General features: G+C 41.9%; 1 protein-coding gene across 6 annotated transcripts in view; it reads left to right on the top strand.

Annotated features, from left to right (window-relative positions):
* The window catches only part of nkain2 (sodium/potassium transporting ATPase interacting 2), a 48389-nt gene that overhangs the window by 22009 nt on the left and 2098 nt on the right, over positions 1–24282 (top strand). For 5 of the 6 annotated variants that reach the window (XM_077587550.1, XM_077587553.1, XM_077587551.1 and 2 more), the window contains 5 exons: positions 9952–10089; positions 10171–10251; positions 15972–16172; positions 20637–20697; positions 23000–23081. In XM_077587550.1, coding sequence (XP_077443676.1) covers positions 9952–10089; positions 10171–10251; positions 15972–16172; positions 20637–20697; positions 23000–23081 — 563 coding nt within the window. Of the gene's footprint in view, positions 1–7622; positions 8730–9951; positions 10090–10170; positions 10252–15971; positions 16173–20636; positions 20698–22999; positions 23082–24282 lie in introns of those variants that run through there. The other variant, XR_013296881.1, reaches the window with a different exon arrangement.

Genomic DNA, 24282 nt, shown 5'->3' with positions numbered 1-24282 from the left:
TCTGACACCCTTGCTCTAATTCATATTTTTGATCATTGGGTATAGTAGGGATTGTCTGTGAAAATGACTTGTCAAGCATTTTAAAGACTATTGGATGTAAGATGGAAATCGGTAAAAAAATATAGTTTTTTCCAAAATGTATTAGTTCATTAGCTCCCTATGAGGGCTAATGAAGGGAACTTTAGATGCGTTTAAAAAATGAGATTAGATCCATTAATTACAGATCATAATATTTCTTTCCCTTGACAGCACTACCACCGTCGTATATATTAACTTAACAGATGCCATTGACGGCTATTGACCTCCAATCCATGACGTTTGAGGGCCTTTTTAAGGTAAGATGACATGAAATGAGTTCATTCCAGGTCACAATTATTAGTTTTTTTTTCTTTAACAGCACTACCATCCTATATATTTGAAATAGTCGGCCTGTCCCAGTCAAAACCGGTTTGATGTCGTGTCAAACGAAGACGAGACCAAAAAATTGATTAGATTTTCGGAGAGTTTCAAGTTGAAAGTCAACAACGTTCTGTGCTTGGCTAACCAACGTCGTCTTCAGAGCGACGCACTTATTGGCAAAAAAAAAAGTTAAAAAGCCTTTGCTTTATCTTTTATGTCCAAGGCGCCTTTTGGACACAATCTCAAAGCTCTCCTCCTAAAGATTTTCTGTCCCGCTGTCTTTTTGACGCCGTCCAATTTGTCACCGCGTCTTCGCCTCAGGTAGCTCCCAAGTTTTTTCCAAGTGTCCTCTGTCTCTCGCTGTCTGGCTGCCGCAGACATTTTGTTGTGGATGGTTCCGCCACGGCGTGATTTCAAAATGGCCTCGAGCGACGCTTTCTCAATTTGCGGCTACTTGGACGTGTCTTTTTTTTGGTCGTCCAGTGACGTCCTTTGTTTCTTGACCAACTTTAGACGCATCCAACAGTCTCTTCTTGACAAAAGCGCTTTATCTTCCCGAGTTTTTGCGCAACGTCTTCATCCACACCGTCGACTTAGGCCCGTTTTTGAGATTTTAGTCTGTCGAAGGACGACCGTGATCAAATTCCAATGCATATTTCCAGCAAAATCGGCTTTACAATAGGAATTAATGGAAAGGAAAAATGTCGGTCATATTTAGGAACGTTAAATAACGTCACCTGCCCAACCAATCCCGGTCTATCTGCTACCCAAACGGCCCGTAATTCCTTCTTTACTACTTCCAGTCAATACATTAAGATCTGGAAGCGGGCCAATAGGGGGAAATGGAAAACGTGTTGCCAAGAGCTGGAATGCGTCCAAGGGCCTAGCGGAAAAAGCCTTTAGCGCTGACTGATGCTTCCCCGTGACGGGGGCGGGGCTCCCTCGACATGGATGGCGTCCGCCCAGGATGAACCTTCACGTATTGATCTCGGGACTACTTAGAAAGGCTAACATAGATTGCGCAGTGGGTGGAATAGCACTAACTTGCCTTTGGGTCCTTGTAAATTGTTCTTAAATTGGAAAGGCAGGTTTGCTATTCCCACATTTGGACGCTTTTAGTGCCTTGCTCGAGAAATTCACAAAGTAAATAAATAGATTTATGATGGTAGTGCTGTCAATGAAAAAAAAAAGAATTTCTTTAACTGGTTAATCAAACTTTTCATCTAAAATGGTTTAAACGAGCCCCGAATTTGTGGATTGGACAAATTAATATACGGGTTGACATGTCCACAGATTAACTGGTAAATGTCGTAACAATTATGAGCTCTAGTTAACAAATCAAAGTCATCAATGTGTTCATCTCGACTAAAGTATGTTGAAAAGTCTAAAATTGGACGTTAATGGCAATATAACATGTCTGATATCCTCTAAAAATGACCTAAAATCTTGACAACAATGGCAGCTAATGGTAGTCACGTTCAGAGATTCAAAAATTCATCTAATCACCCTTTTAAAATGTCTGAAAATTGCCCTCAAATCCCTGGCAGCCAAAAAACTAAATCCCTTAGTTGATGCTATATTTTGAAATAAGCCAAGTCTACATTTTCTAGCCGTTATCAGCACCCTTTCGAAACGCCGCGGCCGCTAAGCGTTCGTCTCTTCGGGGCACACCGGCGGCCAATTTTAATCTCGCCGCATCACATTCCCCAAGTCCTGACCTCTTCTTTCAAAATGGATGCTCTGCGGTGGGCAGCCGTGGGTGGGTGGCTGGATGGGTTATGTTTCTCAAACCAAGCCCGATACGCAACAACGCTTCTGTCCAAAATATGAGCGAGGACGTCAGATCGAGTCTAATTCATCGCGGGGAGAGAAAAAAAAGCCTTTTGATCATATTCCCGGTCACCATGCATTTATTTACGTCTTAAAGCAAAAGTTTTTTTAGTTTTTTTTTATTACAAATGCAGGTTGTTGTCGCCAATACATGACTCAGCCTTTTTTGATGTGATGACATCAAAGCCGCCACGGCAACAACAAAATAGAAGTGGAAATATGGGATAGTAAGATAGTGTCCCCGAAAAAAAATAAAGTAAAATTATGGAACAGGGCCCCCCCCCCCAAAAAAATGAAAGCTGAATATCGATTATAATAGATGGCAGTGAAAGTGATGAATTTTTCCTTTTGGATGCCATCAAACCTTCGCGACGACTAAGCCAATCCATTAAAGGCGTGCATTTTGTATCCAGGGAAGCAGATGAGAAAGACTCTCTGCCAAATGAAAATGAATAAATCAAATCACATTTAGGAATAAAAAGCGCCTTGATTCAACTTGACTAACTTTGCGCTTTCGTGCCCGTCATGGAAATGCTCTTAATTAGGCCAAAAAAAACTAAAACAGAAAAGAGCGCAACAGCTAGTTTCCTTTCTTCCATACAACTTCATACACACATTCCTTTTTTATGGTATCATAATTTAGTTCAACCGGCTGGGAATGCTCATTTTAGCGCTTGGCGTGCCATCCATTTTGACTGAGAAGGAACATTGACTGGATTTAACGTTAACTGTCAGCTAGTTTTGGCTTCACACTTGTAAAAAAACAAGAATCAGGTCAATTCTAGTGATCCGAGTCGCCATCTTGGCCCCAAATTTGGAGCATATTTGGCCCGGTTGCAGCTTTTCCTCGCCCCACTGTGGCGAAGGGGGCGCCGCAATCTGCTTCTGTCGGAAGTCAAAACCGCGAAAGCGCATTTTTATTTTTCAATTGCCAGACCACCACCAGATTATTATTATTTTTTTTTTAATTTAAATTTGCCTTCCGTTAACGTAGGGCCATTTTGGACACAATGTACCATTCATTGAAAAGAGCAAGACTGCTTTCTCATTTTTATTTCTGCCATTTTGTGTCATTCTTTCCATTGTCGACGTCCTATTGAGAAGTCAATTAAAGCGGTCGCCAGCCCAGCAATGTTTGCGTGCTGGGAAATATGAATTTGTGCCCAAAAATAAGTGGCTTTTTTAACTTTTATTTCAACAGGCAGCCTGGTATTAAATGATAACGATTCTTGGACGATGAGTCATTCCAAATTAAAAATGTCTATTGGCATGATCAATAACATAACATTTTAAAAAAAAAATCACTTTAATTTGGGGCACTTTTCAGTGAAATTTTAGGTGAGATGGATTAGACAGGATAAGAATATTAATTATTTCATTTTGTAACCACTGTAAATAACTGACTGGCTACCATTGATATTTTTTAATCACTTAAGCACTCTACTACTATTTATTAACCCATTGAAATGATTACCTCAAATCGAGGCCAACATTTTATTAATAAGCTTGACTTTTAATTAACTCTCTCGACAGAAGCGGTAGAATTCCAAACCATTAAAACTTTGTTAATAATCAACTTTCACTGCCATTGACAAAGATGGCCGACAAAACCAGGCTAGGGTGGATTTTTTCCTTAAAAAAAACAGGAATGATTGCCGCCGGTCCAAATAAATTCGATATCTATTGCCGTGAAAGCGTTCATTTTCACTTCCGCTTTGGATCGTGGGGTGCTGGAGCCTATCCCAGCCAATAATAGCTAATAGCCGCCGGATACTCTAAATCAAGGGTGCCAGACTCCGGTTGGTTCGCGGGACGCTTTAACGTCAACTTGATTTCACGTGGGCCGGACCATTTTAGATATAATTAGATTTTTTTAATTTTATAAATGAATTAAAAGAACTGGATTAAAAGCCCTGAATATTCCGTTTTTTTATAGATCTATAACAATGTTTATTTTAGCTTTTTTTAAAATATATTTTTAGATTTTACAAAATGATTTTTGAACTAAAAACAAAGAAAAAAATAGCTTAAAAAATTACAATTATTGATTTACAGGGGGAAAATCAGGAAATGTAATAAACATCTATCCTCTTTATTTTAATTTGCTCCTAAAACAGAAAGTCGGCACTCATCATTTACTTTCCCGGGCCACACAAAATGATGCGGCGGGCCAGATTTGGCCCCCGGGCCGCCACTTTGACACCTCTAAACGATCAGCAGTAGCAAACGAGGGAATATTTTCCATTGTAATGAACTCCGACCAACCCGCAGTCCATTTACTTCGCCCAATCATCACCGAGAGGCAAATCTAGCGCTCCCTACGAGTCTTCGGTGTCGCGTTGATGTTTCTTAGCCCGCTGCGCGTCCATCTGTGTGCTTGTCTGGTGTCTTTTACACTCCAAATAACCCACACGCCCGCTTTTTCTGAATCCTACCCAAATAACACGCCACGCCATTATGTCGTCGCTAGGAAAACGCGTATCGACGCCCTAATGTGAGAGCCCCCGGGTCCGCCGCTAGTATCTCCTAATACCCGCTATTCATCACAAAGTAGTTAACCCTCCTCTTCGGAGTATGACACACACAAACAATTCCCTCATAAAAGCGGCCGCGGCTTAGATTGCCCATTAAGATACATAAGAGTCAATGAAGGGAAGCGCCATGATTCATTTACGGCCCGGCTTGTTTGCGTAGATACGTACTCGGGTGCGTAAGGGGATTTTTTTTTTTTTGGTCGGGCGATGCCGCATAGTGCCACGTAAACCGATTAGGAGAGGAGAAGCGAGGAGGGAGAGATAATGGCGGCGAGGAGGAGAGAGAGAGAGAGAGAGAGAGAGAGAGAGAGAGAGAGAGAGAGAGAGAGAGGAAAAAAAGATATAAATAGAAAGTGGAAGAGACAAAATGATGGAAGGCGAATGGAAAATGAAAGAAAAGGGAAAAGACGGGCGAGAAAATGAAGAGAGATGGTCGTTGGTGATAAAAGGGAGGCTGGGGGGAAGAAAAAAAGCAAAAGCGTAAATGGTAGCCTTTGGAGAAATCTCTGTTGGATACGCACGCCGCTGAAATATTCGCAGTTTTGATCGTGTAAGCCGCGGGGTGTCGGAGATAAACGGCTAGGCGACGCAGTCCGAAAATCGGGGGGTATCAAACTCAGGTGGGTTGGTGTGCTTATGAACTCATTGACTGCCTTCGAAAGGGATGTTTTGATGGAAATTGACCAAGTTCCAGTAGTGCACTTGAACGCACCACTCGGAAACTTTTGATTTTGCGGCCTTGTTGAAAAATGATAACATTTTGTTTTGTACGTAGAGTAGGAATGAATATGAATCGTCGTGATGTGAAAGTTTCTCTCTGAATTGAAGCCAAATCTCTAGTTTTGGTTGCCATCAATTGCTGCTTGTTGTTTTGTTTTTCAAAGCCAAGTCATTGGCCCGAAACGTTGACTGACATCTGGCCGTTGGCCGTGCGTCTGATCCGGTCGAGGATGTAGCCGGGGCGCCGATGCTTGTCCCGTCTGACATCCGTTGACACTAATACCCCCGAAAATGGACACGTTTAATAACCACAGTCGGCTTTGTACAGAAATACTTCAAACTTGCCATCTCATTCCGACTCGTACTTTTAGCCTTTCATCTTTTGTACTTTTAATTATTAGCGCGATGTCCGGAATAGACTGTTTTTTGAGCTTTGTGCTTTTTATTACAACCCCATTTTCATCGTCTCTCGACGCAAAGTCAAGGTTACGTCCGTAATTGATCAAAGAGAAAAGAGTCAAATGCAACCTTGTGGATGTAGAGCACATTGCGCTGTTTTATTTTTTATTTTTGGGGTGGAAAAGCTGAACCTTGACAATGTGAGAACATGAAAGGGATGAATTATTTAATGTCTCCTATACTATACTGTGATTCCAATCACGTACAGATGTGTATGGAATTTTTCCAGACCATAATTCGCTCTTATTTTTGCTGCGCCAATGAAAAATGTTTTCGCTAATCAGCCTCGAGAAAGATTTATTCAAATTGGGCGGAAAAAAATTAGCTATTTTTCCCTTCTAATTACATTTCAGATCAAGACAAAAATAAGTGATCGGGACATATAATAATAACAAATATAAATATGCTAACATTCAGCAAGCTAACTCTCAATATCGTGCGAAATGTCTTAAAGCGACAGTCAATTTGAAGTCAATTTAAATGGGCAAAAATTAAGATTATTGTTGACCAGCCTTCAAAATGAAGATGAATAGAGTAAGTATACGTTATGAATCTTTTAATATAGGAGAAAAAAGGCTCGGCTTGTTAGCGTCAAGACACTAAGCGTGTCCGTGCCGGCTGTCAATCATAACGTTGACGATATTTTGACCATTTGAATAAATCACAGGCTCAACCAAGCTCTGAAAAAAATGACGATTTATATTCCGTAAACTCCAGTACATTTGCATTTATAATTTGAATTTTCCCAGTACCACTTAAAAATTTTTTTAAAAAATGCCAGCAGCCTCGTCTGTAAAAAAAATTAAAACCGAAGGACCAAAAAAAAAAAAAAAAAAAGACAAGACTGAGCAGTGGACGGACGGTCACAGTCGGAAAAAGGCGCGTTGAAATACCAAGCTGATTATCCAGGCCATTCTGACATTTAAATGTCACGTTTACATAAAGAAATGTTTCCGGCGGAATATTAATCACTCGTTAATTCGCGGGAAGATATGAAATTGATCCGTGGTGAGTTGACGGGAAAGAAGAAGGGATTAGTCAAGCAAATTGTTGCCCACTTATTTTTGTCACAAATATCCCTCTATAAAATATATATATATATATATATATATTTAAACCAAAATTGATTTTTGGTGAGCCTCGGTATGTTGATAGTTAAATAAATGGGTTTATTGTTGACTGGGTAGTCGTGGAATTGCCTGTTTTCAGGAAAACGCTGATTTTTAAATTGTAAATAATCTTGTGAATAGTTTGAGTGCAACATAAATTTTTGATGGGCTGTTCTGGCCAATGTCAGACCAAATATTCCGTTTGGAATTTTGTTTTGATCAACTCCATAGGAAGGCGTCAGCAGCCAGCAGATCTCCGGAGCTTTACGCTTTTCTGATCAAGGTTTGTTCCTTGCTTTGCCTTTCAAGCCCCAACTTGAAAAACCCTCTCTTGATTGCTTTCCAGATTTGTGGACATTTTTAAGACGTCACTCGAGACCTATCTTCCGAGAATGTGGACCAAATTAGACATTATTTTTTCCCCAAGGTACCTGCTTTTAAGTATTTGATTCCAATCTTCTAAAAAAATACTGTCCTTGACCCCGATTTCTGATCACATGATCGAACTGAAGACATCCCTAATTCTTAACCCCCTAGATTATTATTATTTTTTCCTCATAGTTCATTCACTACCAAGACAGATGTTCGACCAGTTTGCGAAGAACCGAAAACCCCGACGCTCATTGCGAAACCTTCCCAAACTGTAAAAACCAGGTTTTGAATTCAATTCCTCAGCGCTCAACCCAGATTGAATTTTCTCTGGCGAGGTATCATCGTCTCCAATGACATAAGAGGGGTAATTTCCCCCCCGTTTCCTCAGGGGCTTTCACTTCTAGCGGGTTCGCCCCGTAATCTCCGTCCTCGGCGCCCAAAGCGTTAGCGCCACATAAAAGAGCACCGACTGTCAGTTGGACGTCGAGTCTTTAAACCAGCTGCTTATACCCACAAAAGGCCAATCTTATTGGCCCGTACGATGTTGAGGGAGTGACTGAGCGCTTTAGCGCCTTTACAGATAGCGTTCAATGGCATTTTTTTTTTCACCTTTTCATACTTGTAGCCAGGACTTCCTCACGTGCCGTTTCCTCTCCACGTTAACTAGCCACAAATGCTTCCTAATAGCTAGCAATAGAGATGAATTGATTGTTGCGCTAAGCCCGATCGATAGGAGATTGTCTTTGCCGCATGCAGCCAGGCACCGCGGGCAGGACGGCAGGCGGCCGGCCTTAATTAAGTTAACAGTAAGCCGCCGCCGCCTGTGTTTTATGAAGCCACTAAAGTTTACCACCATCAACGGGCGGGGGGCAAACGACGGTTTGGACACGATACCCGGGAAGTCAAAAAATGGCTATGTCCGTTTTTCTGCTTCCCGCCGTCTTCACCGCCATTTTTTTACGCTGTTAGACGTCATGGGAGGAGCAACAGAACTTGATTGGCATTTTTTTTTGAAAGGTCGCATAACCCGTTTTTTTTGTGCAGCACAAAGTAAGTTTTTTAATCTGTTTTACATGAAGAAATATATAGTAAAAGGATATCGCTGTCCATGGTGCTGAAAACGTTATCATGCCTTGTTAACCTTCCCAATTGTCACAGATTTGTAGTCGATAACGACCAGTAACAAAGTTACTTTGCGACGAGTCGGTGGAAGGGAGTGGCTAGGGAGTAGGACGCACGCGGGAGGGTGCCGTGGCAGCAGCTGATGGTGAAGTCATGACAAAAAAGGAAGAACAAAGAGAAATGGGTGCGTATTAAATATGCTACAGCGAAAGAAAGAAAAAAATGACAGACGTGAGAGACCAAATGTCCACTCCTCTCTTTGTCTCTGCACACCGTCTTCTAATAGTCGCGTGACACCGCGCGGCTGCTTCGCCGGATGAGGCGATATGAATTATTCTTTGATATCTCCCCGTCGTTGGCCGTGGAAGGTGCGGAAATGGCGTTTGGGAGCCGCGGGAGGATCTCCTTGTTTCCTCCCTTAAATGCCCCTTTCATCCGCTGCCTCTTTTGTGCTGTCAATCTCACAGCATGCGCTTCTCCAAAGTGGGGTTTTGACGTAAAAACACACATTTCTGCACGGGGAAGGGAGAGGGGAAAAAAATCTGTTCTATGGAGTAAATTGCCTTCAATTGTTTGCACTGTTCATTGTGATTTTACTACTGCAGTAGCATAGGCTAGCAATAGCGCCAGAAAATTCTTGCTCTGAGCTCATGTAGGCTAAAAATGAACACCCGCGCTAGCATACAAGCTAACTCGTTATGATCACATTTCATTCCGAAAATGCAAAGTCACGTCATTGTTTCCATTTAACAGCCTCATTTTTTTCCTTCATCAGAAGTAAAGCAAGATTTTCCCCTCCAACAAATTAGCACCTAAAAAAAATCCACTACTACTGATTGATTATGTCTGAATTGCGTATTAGTCGCGCTCCCGCCTTGCAGCTGGACCCCTTTATTATTGTCGGGGTACGTCCCCCCTCTCAGGGGGGTCCTGACTTCATGTTTGTGCGGGAGACTGAACGATTGCACCACTAAATAACTGTCAATAGGAGGACTGACTTTTTTTTCTTTTTTGCATAATGATATAGAGCTGATGCACAAAGAAAGCCAGCTGAGCCCAGTGTGTGTAAGTGTGTGTTTGTGTGTGTGTGACAACAGCAGGCGCCGTCAAGCGCAAGTAACGCCAACCGATTCTGACGTGCACGCACACACTCGATGCACATGAAATGTTATGTTGCGCATTAAAGTCATCAGTGCGCCTCTCTGCGTTTGTTCATCTCGTAGCGTCTCGTCGCTGCCGCCGCCGCGAACGGCCGAGTGTTAGTTAGGCCACGATGATTTTTGATGGCGTGGCTTTGTTAAATGAAAAATGAAAATGCAACCAGTCCACAAAATGTCCACCTTACTGATGACGCTTCAATTTTGTAATTCAACTCCACTAATGTTTTTTTCGTTTGTCCCCGTCAGGTGAGCGTTTTAGAGCGTCAGATCATCGATTTCCTGGGCTACCAATGGGCTCCCATCCTGACCAACTTCCTGCACATCATCGTGGTCATCTTGGGATTGTTCGGCACCGTCCAATTCAGACCGCGCTATGTTACCGGGGTAGGTTTTTTTACGTCGGCGTTTGTCCAAAACCGGTTCAATGCCAGTCTCAAACATGACTCTTCTTCTTGTTCTTCACAGTACGCAGCCTGGCTGGTCATCTGGATGACCTGGAATGTTTTCATTATCTGTTTTTACCTGGAGGTGGGCGAGCTGTCCAAGGTAAGGTTTCATGTCCTTTTTTAATGTAACGTTACAGTAGTGCAAAAAATAGGGTCTTGAGATTAATTCAGCAGCTTACTTTTAACTGGGATGGGGAGGCCTCAAAAGGTCATGTTTTGGTACAACTCCAAGCCCTCAGAAGGTGAGTGAGATTAATTTGACAGTAATAATTCTTAGTTAGACTTATGTATTTATTTATTTTCAATTCATATCAACTGGATTGGACGTCCATCGCCATTGATAGCCGCCAATGAGTTCATTGAAAACGATGCTAGTCAGACGTTTTAGGTGGGGTTTAAAAAATGAGCTTAATTAGACAATCATAAATCTTAGATTTTGTTTTCAATTCATATCAACTGGATTGGATAAGATTAAAAATGAGATTAATTATACAATCACAATTCTTAGTTAGATTTTTTTTCAATTCATATCAACTAGGTTGAATAAGATTAAAAATGAGATTAATTGGACAATCATAATTCTTAGTTTTTTTTTTTTTCTATTCATATCAACTGGATTGGATGAGATTAAAAATGATATTAATTAGACAATCATAATTCTTAGTTAGATTTGTTTTTTAATTCATGTCAACTGGATTTGACGTCCATCGCCATTAATAGCCGCCAAAGAGTTCATTAAAAAAGTGCTATTCAGCCATTTTAGGTGGGCTCTAAAATAATGAGGGAATTCGTTTTGACAATAAAATCCGTTCGAAGAAGGCGCTTCACTCTGACTTTCCAGCCTTTGCCAGCGTTGACAATATTTACAATTCAGCTGCGGTAAAATGAGCCGATTGGAATCAAAGATGATCTACTCGGGCAATTAATTAGGCCCAATCAGCCCTTCCGTAAACACAAGAAATCAGCGTTGATTGAACTTGATTGCAGTCGCTGCTGAAAAGGAATGAATAGAAGCCATTTTTCAATGTAAATGATTGTTATTGAGCTGAGGGGGCGAAACGTGCTTTTGCAATCAAGCATCATCGGATTGATATTCCACTTGGAATAGTCACAGGAATACAAATGTCTCATTTTTGGCGCTGAGGTTTTTTTAAATGTATTTATTTACCATCTATTTTGAAGAAGGGAAAAATAACAGTGGCATTTTTGCGGGCCTCTTTGAAGATTCTCAAGCTAAAACCAGTCAATATCTTCTAAATACTTAAAGCCTCCCACTATTTTATACAATGTCTATTTTTTCTACTTGTAAAAATAGTCGCACGTGATTGGTCGATAGATTTCCCACACACCTGCTCACAAATTGGAGACCGCTACGATAAAAATGATGAAAAGCCGGCCCGCCGAGTGGTCCCGACGCATCTGTTATCTCACAAGCCCCCCGCCAATTAGTTGCGCTTCCGTCAATTAAACGCCGTCCAATCGGATTCGAGCGGAGTGAAAAGGCACGCCGCGGTCTTCCTTTTGCAACCACAGCAAGGGCACATTAACCTTGACCTAGTTATCGTAGGTGGGGGGGCCGGGGGGCCCAAAGGTGGTGCACCCCCACATTAGCCGGCGGTTATGCTAATCAAGCAGCTAGCTTTTTTTTATGGAGCCATTACACCAGACGGCGTGTAAAACCGCGCTGGCCCTCAAAGGAAATAAAACAAAATGAATCGGCAGTAAAAATGTGTTAGTCCCGCATTAAAGAGGATCGCTTTAAGGAATTCCTTCACAATAAAACCTGGGAAACAGCATCCTGTTTAAAGGCTCATTAGCGATAGCGCTCGAGGGGTATTAGCGGGAACGAGTGTTGGCGCAACGCGGGACCCTTCCGCTTTAACGGCTCATCCGAGTGGGGGAGTTTGAACTCGTCGTCGCGGTAACAGAGGGGGCGTGGCTAAGACAGCGAAATGGAAATGGGAGATGAAATCACAGCTCGGAGCTAATTTAGATTTAAAAAATGACGCTGAGCTTTGGAGTTGAGTCCGATTCAAGATGAAATGTATCATAGGTCCAAGATCTCAAATCTCATTGGCCGCCATTGATGGTGATTATACGTCCAATCCAAATGCAAGTCATTGGTTTCTCTGAATATTATGTTATTGGTGGCCCGGGCTAAAAAAACGACTTAAACACCCCAGGAAATTCACTTTCCCAGTTCTTTAAGATCATTTTTGTGCCTCTCATAAATTTAAAAAAAAAATCCAGATAAGCAAACGCACAACGTTGACAGAAAGTGAAGTCGTATCAGTCTGAAAATGCTTCTTTTAAGCCATTTTTCTCCGGCACCCCGGGCACATTTGGAGAGGAGCCTGTGGAGCAAGTAGCATATGCACGTTATCACGCGCACACACACACACTTGCAAACTGTCAGTCGTCCGTAGCGGGGTGATATAATAGATGCGGCCACCTCCTGGGTGACACATGCTGCACTCAGCTGTCACTCATTTGCTGTGTGGGAAGGGGGGTTTTGCTTACCGTATTTTCTCGCATATAAGCCGTATTTGTAACTAAAAAAAAATATTCTGTTTTGCAGTAAGAAAATAACCTGTAAGTATACTAAAATGATAGTGGGGGGTGGAAATGAACTCATTGCCCACCAATGACAACAATAGCCGTCCAATTCATTTGAGATGCTGGTCTTTCAATGCAAAAGCTAGCTAACTTTTTCAGCCCAAAAATAAAATGACCCGGCCCACACGAGTCGGAGTTGACATTAATTTGGCCCGCCAACCGACGCGAGTTTGACACCCGTGGTAGCCGGCAAGCGTGAAAACGCGCGTGGGCGTAGGTGGCGCCGACGAGTCTTCAGTCGTGAGTCACAAAGGGGGAAAAAAAGAAAAAGGAACACAACAGAGGAGCTTGAGATGAGGTGAGAAGACAAAGGCGAGAAAGAGAGAGAGAGACGGTGGGTTGGAAAAAAAAATGGGCCTCCGCCATTGGTTGTGTAACGTTCACATCGCCGTCGCTCGCATTATGCAAGCGCTTGATTTAATTAAGCAGGAAAAACATAAATAAAGGCATCGGAGGAAAAGCGCCGAATCCCACGGCGTTTTTACGCTGTCAACTAGTTCTCGTGGCAGCCGAGCCATTTAAGCTATTATGCACGCTTACTGTAGAATTTCAGGCGCCGCCGTGAATTAGCGTTTTTTTTTGTTGACGCGCCGCTAGCCGCTTGAACAGATTGACTGTGGCTATTTTTTATAGTGGAAAATTGTTTATAATGACTTTTCTGTGTAATGGGTGGTGGTGAACACTGCAAAAAGTGTTGTGATTGAACTCTGATTTTTTAAATTGAATACGAGCCAAATGTTTGGGCTTTTCAAATGTGTTGGATTTACAAAGTTAAAAGATTTGACTTTGATACGATTAAATAGTGGGATTTTTATGTAGCGTTTGAGGATTTCAAATGATTTAGCTTTCAATTTTAGCATTTTTGTTCCAATCATTTCTTATCGTAGTCATGTTTGGGAATGTTAAATATTTTTGTTTTCATTTTATAAAGTGTTTAAAGATAATTGTGGATCTTATAATACTATAATATTCAATAATAGTCTGGGATATATTTTTAAAATATAATTTAGTTTTTTATTACAACAGCTAAAAGCAGTTACAAGGGAATTCAAGTTATTTAGTCAAAATGTATTTTTTAGTGCTGTTTAATAGCTCCATCTTTCAGTCTATTTAACAGAGTATCTCCATCTTCGCTTGTGCTATTTTGCGGCAAATATCATCAGTCATGCCGCATCTCCCTACGTTGTTTGGGCTCTGATTTCCCAAGGGAGGGTGGGCCGGATGAGACCTTAACCCGTGATGCCTCCAGCACCTCTCTTCCATCAAATTGGTCGGGAGGGGCGGGGCTTTTCCTTTGTTTGTGTGTCAGTGTGTGGGTGTGTGGGTATGTATGTGTGTTAGAGTGGGCGTCCAAGCGGAGATGAAGTCAATAAGGTGACCGTGACCGTCACGTGGCAAATTGCGGCGCCTATTCAAACATCCCAGGTGGGCTGGCGACGGACAAGGCGTCAAACTAATTGAGTCTGCGGGAAGTCGGTGAAGAGCCCACCACCCCCAAAAAATGGCACATTTTCGATAAAGAAACATCACTTAAAACTCGTAGTTAAATGAGACCCTTTTTTTTTTTGGGTAAAAAAAAAAACATCCTGGAATTCCCCAATATTGAATTGAATGCTTTAAATAATAAATAAATAATCAATTAATAATAATAAATAAACACTAAAATTGTCAACATAATAATTGATTATTTTGTTAGTCAACTTTACCACAGATTTTTTTGGGGACCAATCAGTTCACAATTTACAACTATATTTTGCCAGGCTTTACATTTTGAAGCACAAATGTCCAACTATGTCACCGTTTTGTGCAAATATCTCATTTTGATCATCCGCCCCATTTTATTTAAGTGCGCAAAACCAAAAATATTTACTGTTAAAAATCCCAACTAGGATTGACCTTGGAAAAGGTGTACAAAGTCCGTCTTTATCCAGCCGTCCATCTTCCCCGACTTAATACGTCCTCCGTTCGCAATCTGGCCATCGGGGTGAAGACGCTTTAGAAAGGAGCTTCCTTCCTTCCCTTCTCTTTCCTTTCCTTCCTCTGGAGAGAAAGGCTGGCAGACAAAGGAAAGAAATGGCAAATTGAGGCGAAATTGAGCGAGAGTGAAATGGGGGTGCTGTTTCTGCGGCTACAAAACAGACGCGGTCCGTTGAAGCGATACCCGTCCAAAGTCAGGGACAAAGATCTGAGAACGTTTTTGTGTCTCCATCGAAAATGGATTTTTGTAGGCTTGTCCAAAGTATCGAAATATAACCGAGTGTTCAGAATGACCTTAAATTGGTGTTTTTTTCCCTCAAATTAATAATGAGATTAATCCGATTAAATGACGACATAACATAATTATTTCAAGCCTTTAAAATGCAAACCACTAAATAAATGACCGCAAATTAAAATTTAAATTCTGCACCTTTAATGATTCTTAAGAACAAAAAAAAGGCCTTAAATCCGTAGCTCATTTAAATGTCAATCCGTTGGAAGCGAGGGGGCGGAGTTAAAAAAAAAAATCTCTCTAGAAATGTTGCGTTCAGGGACGCAAGCACAAATGGGAAGAATTTCACGGAGATTTTTACTCATTACAAAGACGACGAGCACAACAAGGGGCGACGCTATTAATCAGAGCTCGCCGCTAATGAGGCATTAACTCATTACACCAGAATAGAAAGAGACCCAAAAAGGAGCCAAAGAAAGCGCCGTATAAATTAATTAGGTGGGAACATTAGCGGGAAAATCAGCATTTTCGCAAGGAGGAGGCGGCACCCTCGACTCCAGATGAATGGAAACTCCTCACTTGTGTCGTCTCGGCTGTTCATGAAAGAATCCCAGCCACCTTCCAGTAGACTCTTTCAAAATAAGAGCGCACCACTATATTACTAGTTTGACCATCGTCGCGCTGAAAATGGTGATAAAAGGTCAGTGTGGAAAAATGTTGATCGTAATACTTGACATATTACTTGAATACAACTAATACGCCCTCCGCTTTGCTTTAAAAAAAAACAGCATTAACGCGTTTGTGTATTTTCTGGTGTAGATTTTGTAGCCATCTGTTGTCTTATCTCAACATCCCACGCGTCCGCTCCCACCGGAATTCTACATCTTGCCATTTATTCATTTATTTTTATCCACAGCCTCGCTTTCTTTGGAAATCTTTTGTTCTGCTTGAACAGAATGGCGTCCAAACCTTAAGTTTTCTCTATCCGTCCCCAGGACTCGGACCTGGTCCTCACCTTCAACCTGTCCATGCATCGCTCCTGGTGGATGGAGAACGGGCCCGGGTGCAGGGTGACCCCCGTCAGTCCTCCTCCGTCCTGGGCCCCCGAGGACCACCGATATATCTCCATAGCCGGGTGCCTGATGGACTTTCAGTTCGTGGAGGTGGCTCACTCCTCGCTGCAGATACTTTTGGCCGTAAGCAACACACACACACACACACACACACACACTAAATGTCGGTCAGTAGTCTGAAAAGTTGTTAGTTGAATTAAAATTGGACGGCGGCTAGGATTTTTCAAATATATATTCAAAGTTTATCATGTAGGAACAATAATATAATCATGAAAATGAGGGGAAAAGGCAAGTCAAGATAGGGGATTTTTTCAGTGGCCGCTAGAGGGCAGTGTGAAAAGTTGTTAGACAAATTAAAATTGCACGGCAAATATATATTCAACTTTTTTTTATGTAGGAACAATAATACAATCGCAAAAAAGGGGAAAAAAGACAAGTTATGATAGGTGATTTTTTTCAGTGGCCGCTAGAGGGCAGTGTGACGGCAGTCTGAAAAGTTGTTAGACGAATTAAAATTGCACAGCGGCTAGGAGTCGGCAAATATATATTCAAAGTTTATCACGTAGGAACAATAATACAAGTCACGATAGGTTGTTATTTTAGTGGCCGCTAGGGGACAGTGTCTTCCTTTGGGAGGTAATAGTAAATGAAATGGGGGTAAAAATGCAAGTCATGATTGGAGATTATTGCACTGGCCACTAGAGGGAGTGTCTGGTCTATCTTTGGGAGTTAAATAACTACATGGAGGGTGTTTAAAAGTCCAAATAATATTAAATGGGCTGAATAAAAACAGTGGTTATTTGCCTATTGTGCCAGGTCGTGGAAACTAATAACCGCCCTAAATAAAGTATTACTGTAAAAGTAGAACAATAGGTTAAATAGCAGTTCTGAGACGGAATTTCAATCCTTGATAGTTTGAGGTGACGTGAAATATTTCTCCCCAATAAAAGTGTTGCAACATAAAAGGTAACTTAAATTCAACTTTGCTACATTTGACACGTCTTCAGAGACGCTGCTGCCTATTTGCGTTTTCATCTCTGCCAAAATGATTTCCCGCTACCGCTTTAGCCCTCAACTCCCGCCCGACCTTTCTCGTCGGAATTTTCCCTCTACGGGGAAAAAAACCCGAGCTCGTTAGCGGGATCAGAAGAGACGGCGAAGCGCTGGAATGACGGAGGCCCCCGTCGCCTTTCATCACCGTCGCCCGTTCGGGCACGCTCGCTCGCGCATCTCAATGCGGGCGCGGCGAATGTACGCGCGCCGTATACGCACGCCAAGGCCGTTCATTATTAAACCGGCGAGGACGGGCAGGTGCCGGCGCGTCCCTCGTCTCTTCGGATGACGCCGCGGCGGTGGCTGACAGCGATGCTTATAAGCGAGCGTGGAGGCCGCTGTCTCCCGGTAATTGGCGCGCGAAAAGGCTGTCGTGCCTGGTGAGCGCGCAACCTGACCGCCGACTCGCCGCTCAAATTGCTGGAAACGCTGTCAAAGTTGTTAATGGCGTCGACTGGCTTTTTAAGTCGGAGGGTTATGTCGTAATTATGCCGTAGTTTGGTATGCGGGCTCGCTACCGCCGACGCCGCCGCCGGTGTTAAATCAAGGTTGAGATGGACAAAAGTGGGACGTAAGAGTCGGCGGTAGCACAAGATTTTTAATAAGTAGCGTTGATGTGGGACAATATATTGTTTTAGGAGAAATGAAGCTAGTTTCATCTATTAAATGACTGGCTATCGTTAGCGGCGGTACATGTGACATTTGAACTGGGAGAGTTTTATTCAAATTGTATTCACTTACAACTCAGATCTGCAAATCATTCACCATTGGTTAGATTGGATTGGATAACTTTATTCATCCCGTATTCGGGAAATTTCGTTACATAGAAAGTGACCTCAAGTGACCCCAGTTTGCCCATAATGTTCTTTTTCATTTCCTTCTTACCGGACTAAAAACGTATATTTTTTATTGCTGAGAATCTGTTCGATAACAACACGTGTTGCGCACGTAGGCGTCGCGGCGGAAAAAAACTTGCCTTTATCCTTTTGCAAACTCACTAAATCAGAGCAGCAGTGAGACGGCTTTTCATTGATTTCAGGTAAAGCTTGACTTAAGCAATAAAAATACATCACAAATTTGGCACATTTATGCTTTTTGGAGAATCTTGACATAAACATTATGATCCCTGTCGTGGTTATAAAATCTTTGCTTTGAAATAATGCGGTTACAAATCTCAATTTTCTTACAGTATCATTTTTTTACACCTAAAAAGGCATGTCAAGAGCAATAATAGTCATTCTTATATTAGGCGGTTTGTCGTTTTGTCCTAGAGAAAAAAATCAATGTTTAGTCGACTATCCAAATAGTCATTTTTTTTCCAGAGTCACAGGCATTAAAACGAAAAACACATTCATTGATGAATTAGCCCGCCGTTGCCCGCCGGCTCGAGAAATCTTGCGAGCTTTGGCTTCCTTTTCCGCTCTCGTCGAGCTCTTTCACCCCCCGGGGATATTTTGGAAGCAAACACTCCAAACCGGATTTGCGCTGGCGCCGATGCCAACCTCTCATCTGGTGGTTTCTTCGCGGACGTACGAAATATCCAAACGATGCCTTCAGGGACCCCACGGAACTCTGCCAGCTGTTTTCCCAAAAAATCCAGCCCAGCATTTTTTTTTCGGAGGGTCGTCTCGATACTCGCTTGTTATTCCGAGATCAAGGAAGGTGAAAGAACAATGCCACGCGTGTCACTCCGCCGCTGTGCTCTGCTGCGCTAATCCTATATTTGATGAATAAGTAATAACCTGTGGCTCTTTTGTTTGCTTTGTCGGGGGGAAAAAACCCTTCAGATTTTTTGGGGGGGGGTCGGAATCCATTAAAAGAGTTTTTCCGTCTTTTGCTATGTCGAAGAACATTAACAAGAATGTGTTATAGTGTTAAAATGAGATTAGAATGGGTTTACAAATAGATATTTTAGTCAGATTTGATCAGAAATTCACGTAAAAATACTGCGTTTAAAAAACTAAAATACATTCAAATGTAATTGCCTTGAATGTAGTTGACAAACTAGACTGAGTCTGACACTCATGTTGATTTTTCGTGGCTCAATTTGTGTTGTTTCAACACTCATCCCACGTAACACTGCCCTCCGGTGGCCACTGAGATAAGCAACACTCTTCAAAACTGACTTTGTTAATGCACTTTTCCCGCTTCTAACGTTTTTCCTTCTCAAACGAAGCGCCGATTGGGAAAAATCTTTGCGAAAGGGCTTTCATGATAGCTCGACCCACAGATTTATTCCCGTAAAATGAGGCGCCTCGGCGACGTTTATCGGCGTTGAGGGATTAACGATCAAGCGCAATGTTTGCCGCGATGAAAATGACAAGATTATCAGGCGACGTGGGCGCGATTAGGCGCGCTTATCAGCAGCGCCGTGGAATGAGAAGGCAAACGGGAGCCAATCAATTAAGAATTGGAATCGGGGTGCCGGGGATGTTGTTGCGTAAGACTGTGAGGGATTTTGCTGGGATTTTTCTGTCGTTTTAGGTGACTAAGTAGATCATGTTTTGACAGCCGGCGGAAAGAATGTTGTTGTCTTCGACTGATACCGTGCTTTTGAACGCATCTTCAACCTTTGCCAGGAAAAGTTGTACTTATTATTTCTCGACACGTTTCATCTACTCTTTCTGTCAGTGGCTACATGCTTCTTTTCCCCCTTTCTGTAGTTGCTAGGTAACCCTGATTCAAACAAATGGAAAAATGGATGCTGCAGCTGTGTCGTTAGCGCAACAAATGGACCCCATGTCGGCGGAGCCGCTACTTTACGTTGTAATCTAATTTGTGGAATGAAAAGAAACATTAAGGAGGCTCGGTTAGTTCTTGGGGATGCTTTGCTGCTACTGGGCCTGTTTCATATTCTACAAGACTGTAAATTCCTAATTTCTTGCTGATGTTATGCTAGTAAATCAGGATTTGCCAATATTACAACATTCTCATAAGGTAATTTCAATTTTGTTGACAATTATCTTGCTGAAACTTTCTTTTTTAACGAAATGGGACTGTAATCATGATTGCGATTTTTTAAAAATGCATTTGGAGCTATTTGAACTCAAATGTGCTAAGCAAATTGATATTTTTAATTGATATCACAACACTGCTATATCCAAAATACTCAGCTAAGATGTCCTGAAAATGATTAATTGGGAAGTATTCCAAAACCCAGATCTCAACCCAATTGAAAATCTGTGGATGGGGATTTTTCATGATACAAAAGGCTGCTTTTTTTCATAGCACCATAAAACCAAAATGATGATAAATGATCAAATACATATCAAAACATCTCTTCTCCAGCAAACACCAGCAAAAGATAAAACTTCTATACATATAGCGCCGCCACATCTATCTCACTTGGGTCTTCTTCACACGGGGAGGCAATATAAACAAAGCGGCCATTTTTTTTCAACCGCAGGATATTGTGTTTACATGCGGCAACATCCAAATGGAATACTTGAGTGGTCAGAATATTAACAGGATATTAATGTGCCTATTTTTTTTTTCTCTTTTCCGTCCCTCGGCGCTTCAACGCATGTCCTACAGTTGGCGGGCTTCATCTACGCCTGCTACGTGGTCAAACTCATCTCGGAGGAGGAGGACAGCTGTGAGTACCCGCAAACAAACACACAAACACACACCCACACATTTTAAAGTGATTTTGTAGAATGAAAAAAAATAAATAAAGAAAGCTGGGCTAGTTTTTGGGGATGCTTTGCTGCTACTGGGCTTCTTTCATTTGGAATAAGACTGCAAATTCCTATTTTAATTTTAATGTAATGTCATTTGAAACAAGGCAATTTCGTACGGGCGTTATTAACTGTCGTAAAGTTTCTGTGGGTTATCAACAGACCTGACCAAACTTTGCAAACCCAAAGAAAAAGCGCTTCGTTCCGAGTGTGAATAATTGATGTCCTGCGGTGTTGCCCTTTACTTGAATGTGAGATTTTTGGCCCCCGGCGAAGGGAAAGTAAAGAGATAGCCCAACTAGCGCGACGGATTAGCAAAACAAGCTTTCTTATCTGGCCTCGTAGCGCCGCGGCAGCTCAAGTTAAAATCTTTACCAATTAATTTTGTGTTCACGGGCCATGAAATTCATCCACGTCCCACGGTCCCAACATGGAAAGTAACAAGAAACTCGTCAAAGCGCCTCAGTTTACACGCGACATCCCCGCTTGGCTAACTCAACGTCGTTCTCGTGAAACAAAAAGGAATATAAAGTGATTTCTGTCAAGGAATTGGAGTGTTAAAAGTCGTTTTTCACAATGTTACAGTAATTCGCTCTCTGATAAGCCTTCAAGCTAATAGATGTGTCAATCAAACATGCTCAGGGGGGGGGATTACGTTGTGCGTGACTCGCTTGTGCCTGAAACAAAATGGCTTTACTAATTTGGATTTTTTTTGGCAAGGGTGTCAAACTCGGTCGGGTTGGTTCGCGGGCCGCAATAACGTCAACTCGATTTCATGTGGGCCGGACCATTTTAGATATAATATTTAGATTTTTTTTTAATAAATGGATTAAAAGAACTGGATTAAAATCCCTGAATATTCAGTTTTTTATATATCTAAAACAATGTTTATTTTAGCTTTTTTTGAATATATATTTAGATTTTACAAAATGATTTTTGAACTTAAAACACAGAAAAAGTTGATTAAAAAATGACAATTATTGATTTAAAAGGGGGAAAACCAGGGAATTTAATATACATCTATACTCTTCATTTTAATTTGATCCTAAAACAGAAAGTTGGCACTCATGATTTACTTTGCCGGGCCACACAAAATGATGCGGCGGGCCAGATTTGGCCCCCGGGCCGCCACTTTGACACATGTGCTATAGATCCTTTATTTATTTTTCAAACGCCCCTTCAGAAAATACGAAAAGTCTGATGTCAACATAAAAAGGGTTGTAGTTCCCCACCGCGGCTTTAATCCGTGATTTCAGGTCGTAAAAACGCTCGCGCGAGCCCACACGCAAACACGTAGCGCTCTCAAGTGAACGCTAACGCTATCTGCGGCATTCTCATGAGCTCATCCCCTCCGCAAACGAACCCTATCTGCATTTCCGCCACGATTAAACCGTCAACAATTTGAACGCCGCGTGTCTTCCCGTCGCCGTTTCTCCCGCCCCAATTTAGGTGGATCGATGCTAATCTCCCAACGCGTCGGCTCGATAACGCGCGGGCGAACGGTAATCGCGGGCAATTCGCCGGAAACGGGCCTCGGGCGAGGGAGCTAATGCTCGCCGAGGGCCTTCGCCGACATTCGCAGCTGCTGAGAAAGCTAATTAGCCCGATGATGATTCGGCGTGCGCCTTCGCTTCGGTCGGACACGTTCTAATCAAGCCCGCCGCGGGAGCGCCGTCGGGGAGCGCTTGACTGGGGCGTGAGTCAGCGGGAAAAACGCGCGTGGCGTCGAAGCGGGAATAACGATCCGAGGGGGGGCGGGATTCGTGATCCGAGGATGGCGCCCACGGACCAAATATTGGCGCGGTTTTTTTCTTTTCTTTATTTCCACTCGGATTGATCACATTCATATAAACTGTGGTAGTGCGATGAAGGGGGAAAAATCAAAATAATTATGATCTTTACGTAAATCACGGGTGTCAAAGTGGCGGCCCGGGGGCCAAATCTGGCCCGCCGCATCATTTTGTGCGGCCCGAGTAAGTAAATCATGAGTGCCAACTTTCTGTTTTAGGATCAAATTCCAATGAAGATTATAGATGTATATTATATTTATTTGACGTTATTGCGGCCCGCGAACCAACCCGAGTTTGACACCCTTGACGTAAATAATCTTCTCATTTTGATGTAATAGACCTTGATAGCCGCTAGTGGCTGCTCACGAGTGATATACACAGTCATGTGTTCTTTAACACGATTAACGGACACATTTGTTTTCCTTTGCAGTTGATTTTATAGGTGGATTTGACTCGTACGGCTACCAAGGACCCCAGAAGGCGTCCCACCTTCAACTACAGCCCATGTACATGTAAGTATTGTGCGTAGAATGACGGGAGGTCAAAGGTCATTTCAAAAGTTAGGTTCTTGTTTTTCAATTCGATTCGTTGCCATTCATGATGATTATCAGTTTGGTGAAAAAAATGGCAGTTGCTCTTAAAAACTAAATGTTTCAATCTATCTGGGTCATCTTTACAAATAACATCGTTCAAAAACACATTCAATGATGATTCATCTATCAAAACAGTCTTTTCATTTGATCGAGACGTTAATTATTCGTAGCAGACCTACTTCTTTTACACAACCTTATTCAATCTTCACACTCAAATTAACCATTAAAAAAACTCAATTAAAATCAGCACATCAAATAAAGAGCGTCCAAAAAACAGGCAAAAAAAAAGCACGACCGAACGGAAAAGAAAGGCAATAACGAGCCATGGCGTGCTTTTACGTTCCCCGGTGGAGGAGGCCATAACACGCTTCATAAATCATCAACCCCCTTCCACATAATGGCTGCAACTCACTAATAACACTTACAGTGGCATACACACACACACACAAACACACTTACACAAACATCATCAATATGCTATCATTGTTCCCCCAGCTGTTTGTCCTTTCACTTTAGTCTTTATTGGCTTTGGCCAGAGGGACCAATAAATTCTTGTGCTCCCGGAGGAAATATATTCCACAAAAAGAACCCCCCCCCCCTACACACACACACACACACATACACACACTTTACTACAATTACTACCGGGAGAAATGTATGCCGTGCTATGCAAAGACAGACAAAATCTTAAGCAAAATCTCCTAAAAATTGCAAGTACTGCACTAATAATGCAAAAACAATATTACCAATTTTTGGTCAAGGACAGCCATGTTTACCCCCCAAATGCCTAGTTTATATTGATTAATTAATTGTACACATTATGTCCCATCATGGGATTGTAAAATATGTTTTTTCAGCTATCGTAGCACTATGTTAACTTTATTCAAATATGCTATTTGTAACTATAGTTGTCTTTTGCCCCCCTATTTTTTTTTGTATTTATAAAATCCATAAATATTAATAATACCTCCCAAAACAAAAGGCACATCCAGATATATCATTCATATCAAAATAAGGATACTAATTTGAGTCCAGTAAAGTGACTTTACCATTAATGTTCATTAATATGTACTGTCCCTTTTATTAAATAAATCAAACTCAAGCTGCTCCCACTCAAAAT

The sequence above is a fragment of the Stigmatopora argus genome, chromosome 19 (genome assembly GCF_051989625.1).
Source record: "Stigmatopora argus isolate UIUO_Sarg chromosome 19, RoL_Sarg_1.0, whole genome shotgun sequence".
In the NCBI taxonomy this organism is placed as follows: Eukaryota; Metazoa; Chordata; class Actinopteri; order Syngnathiformes; family Syngnathidae; genus Stigmatopora; species Stigmatopora argus.
Note: the sequence above shows the minus strand (reverse complement) of the source record. Positions and strands in the feature narration are given on the sequence as shown.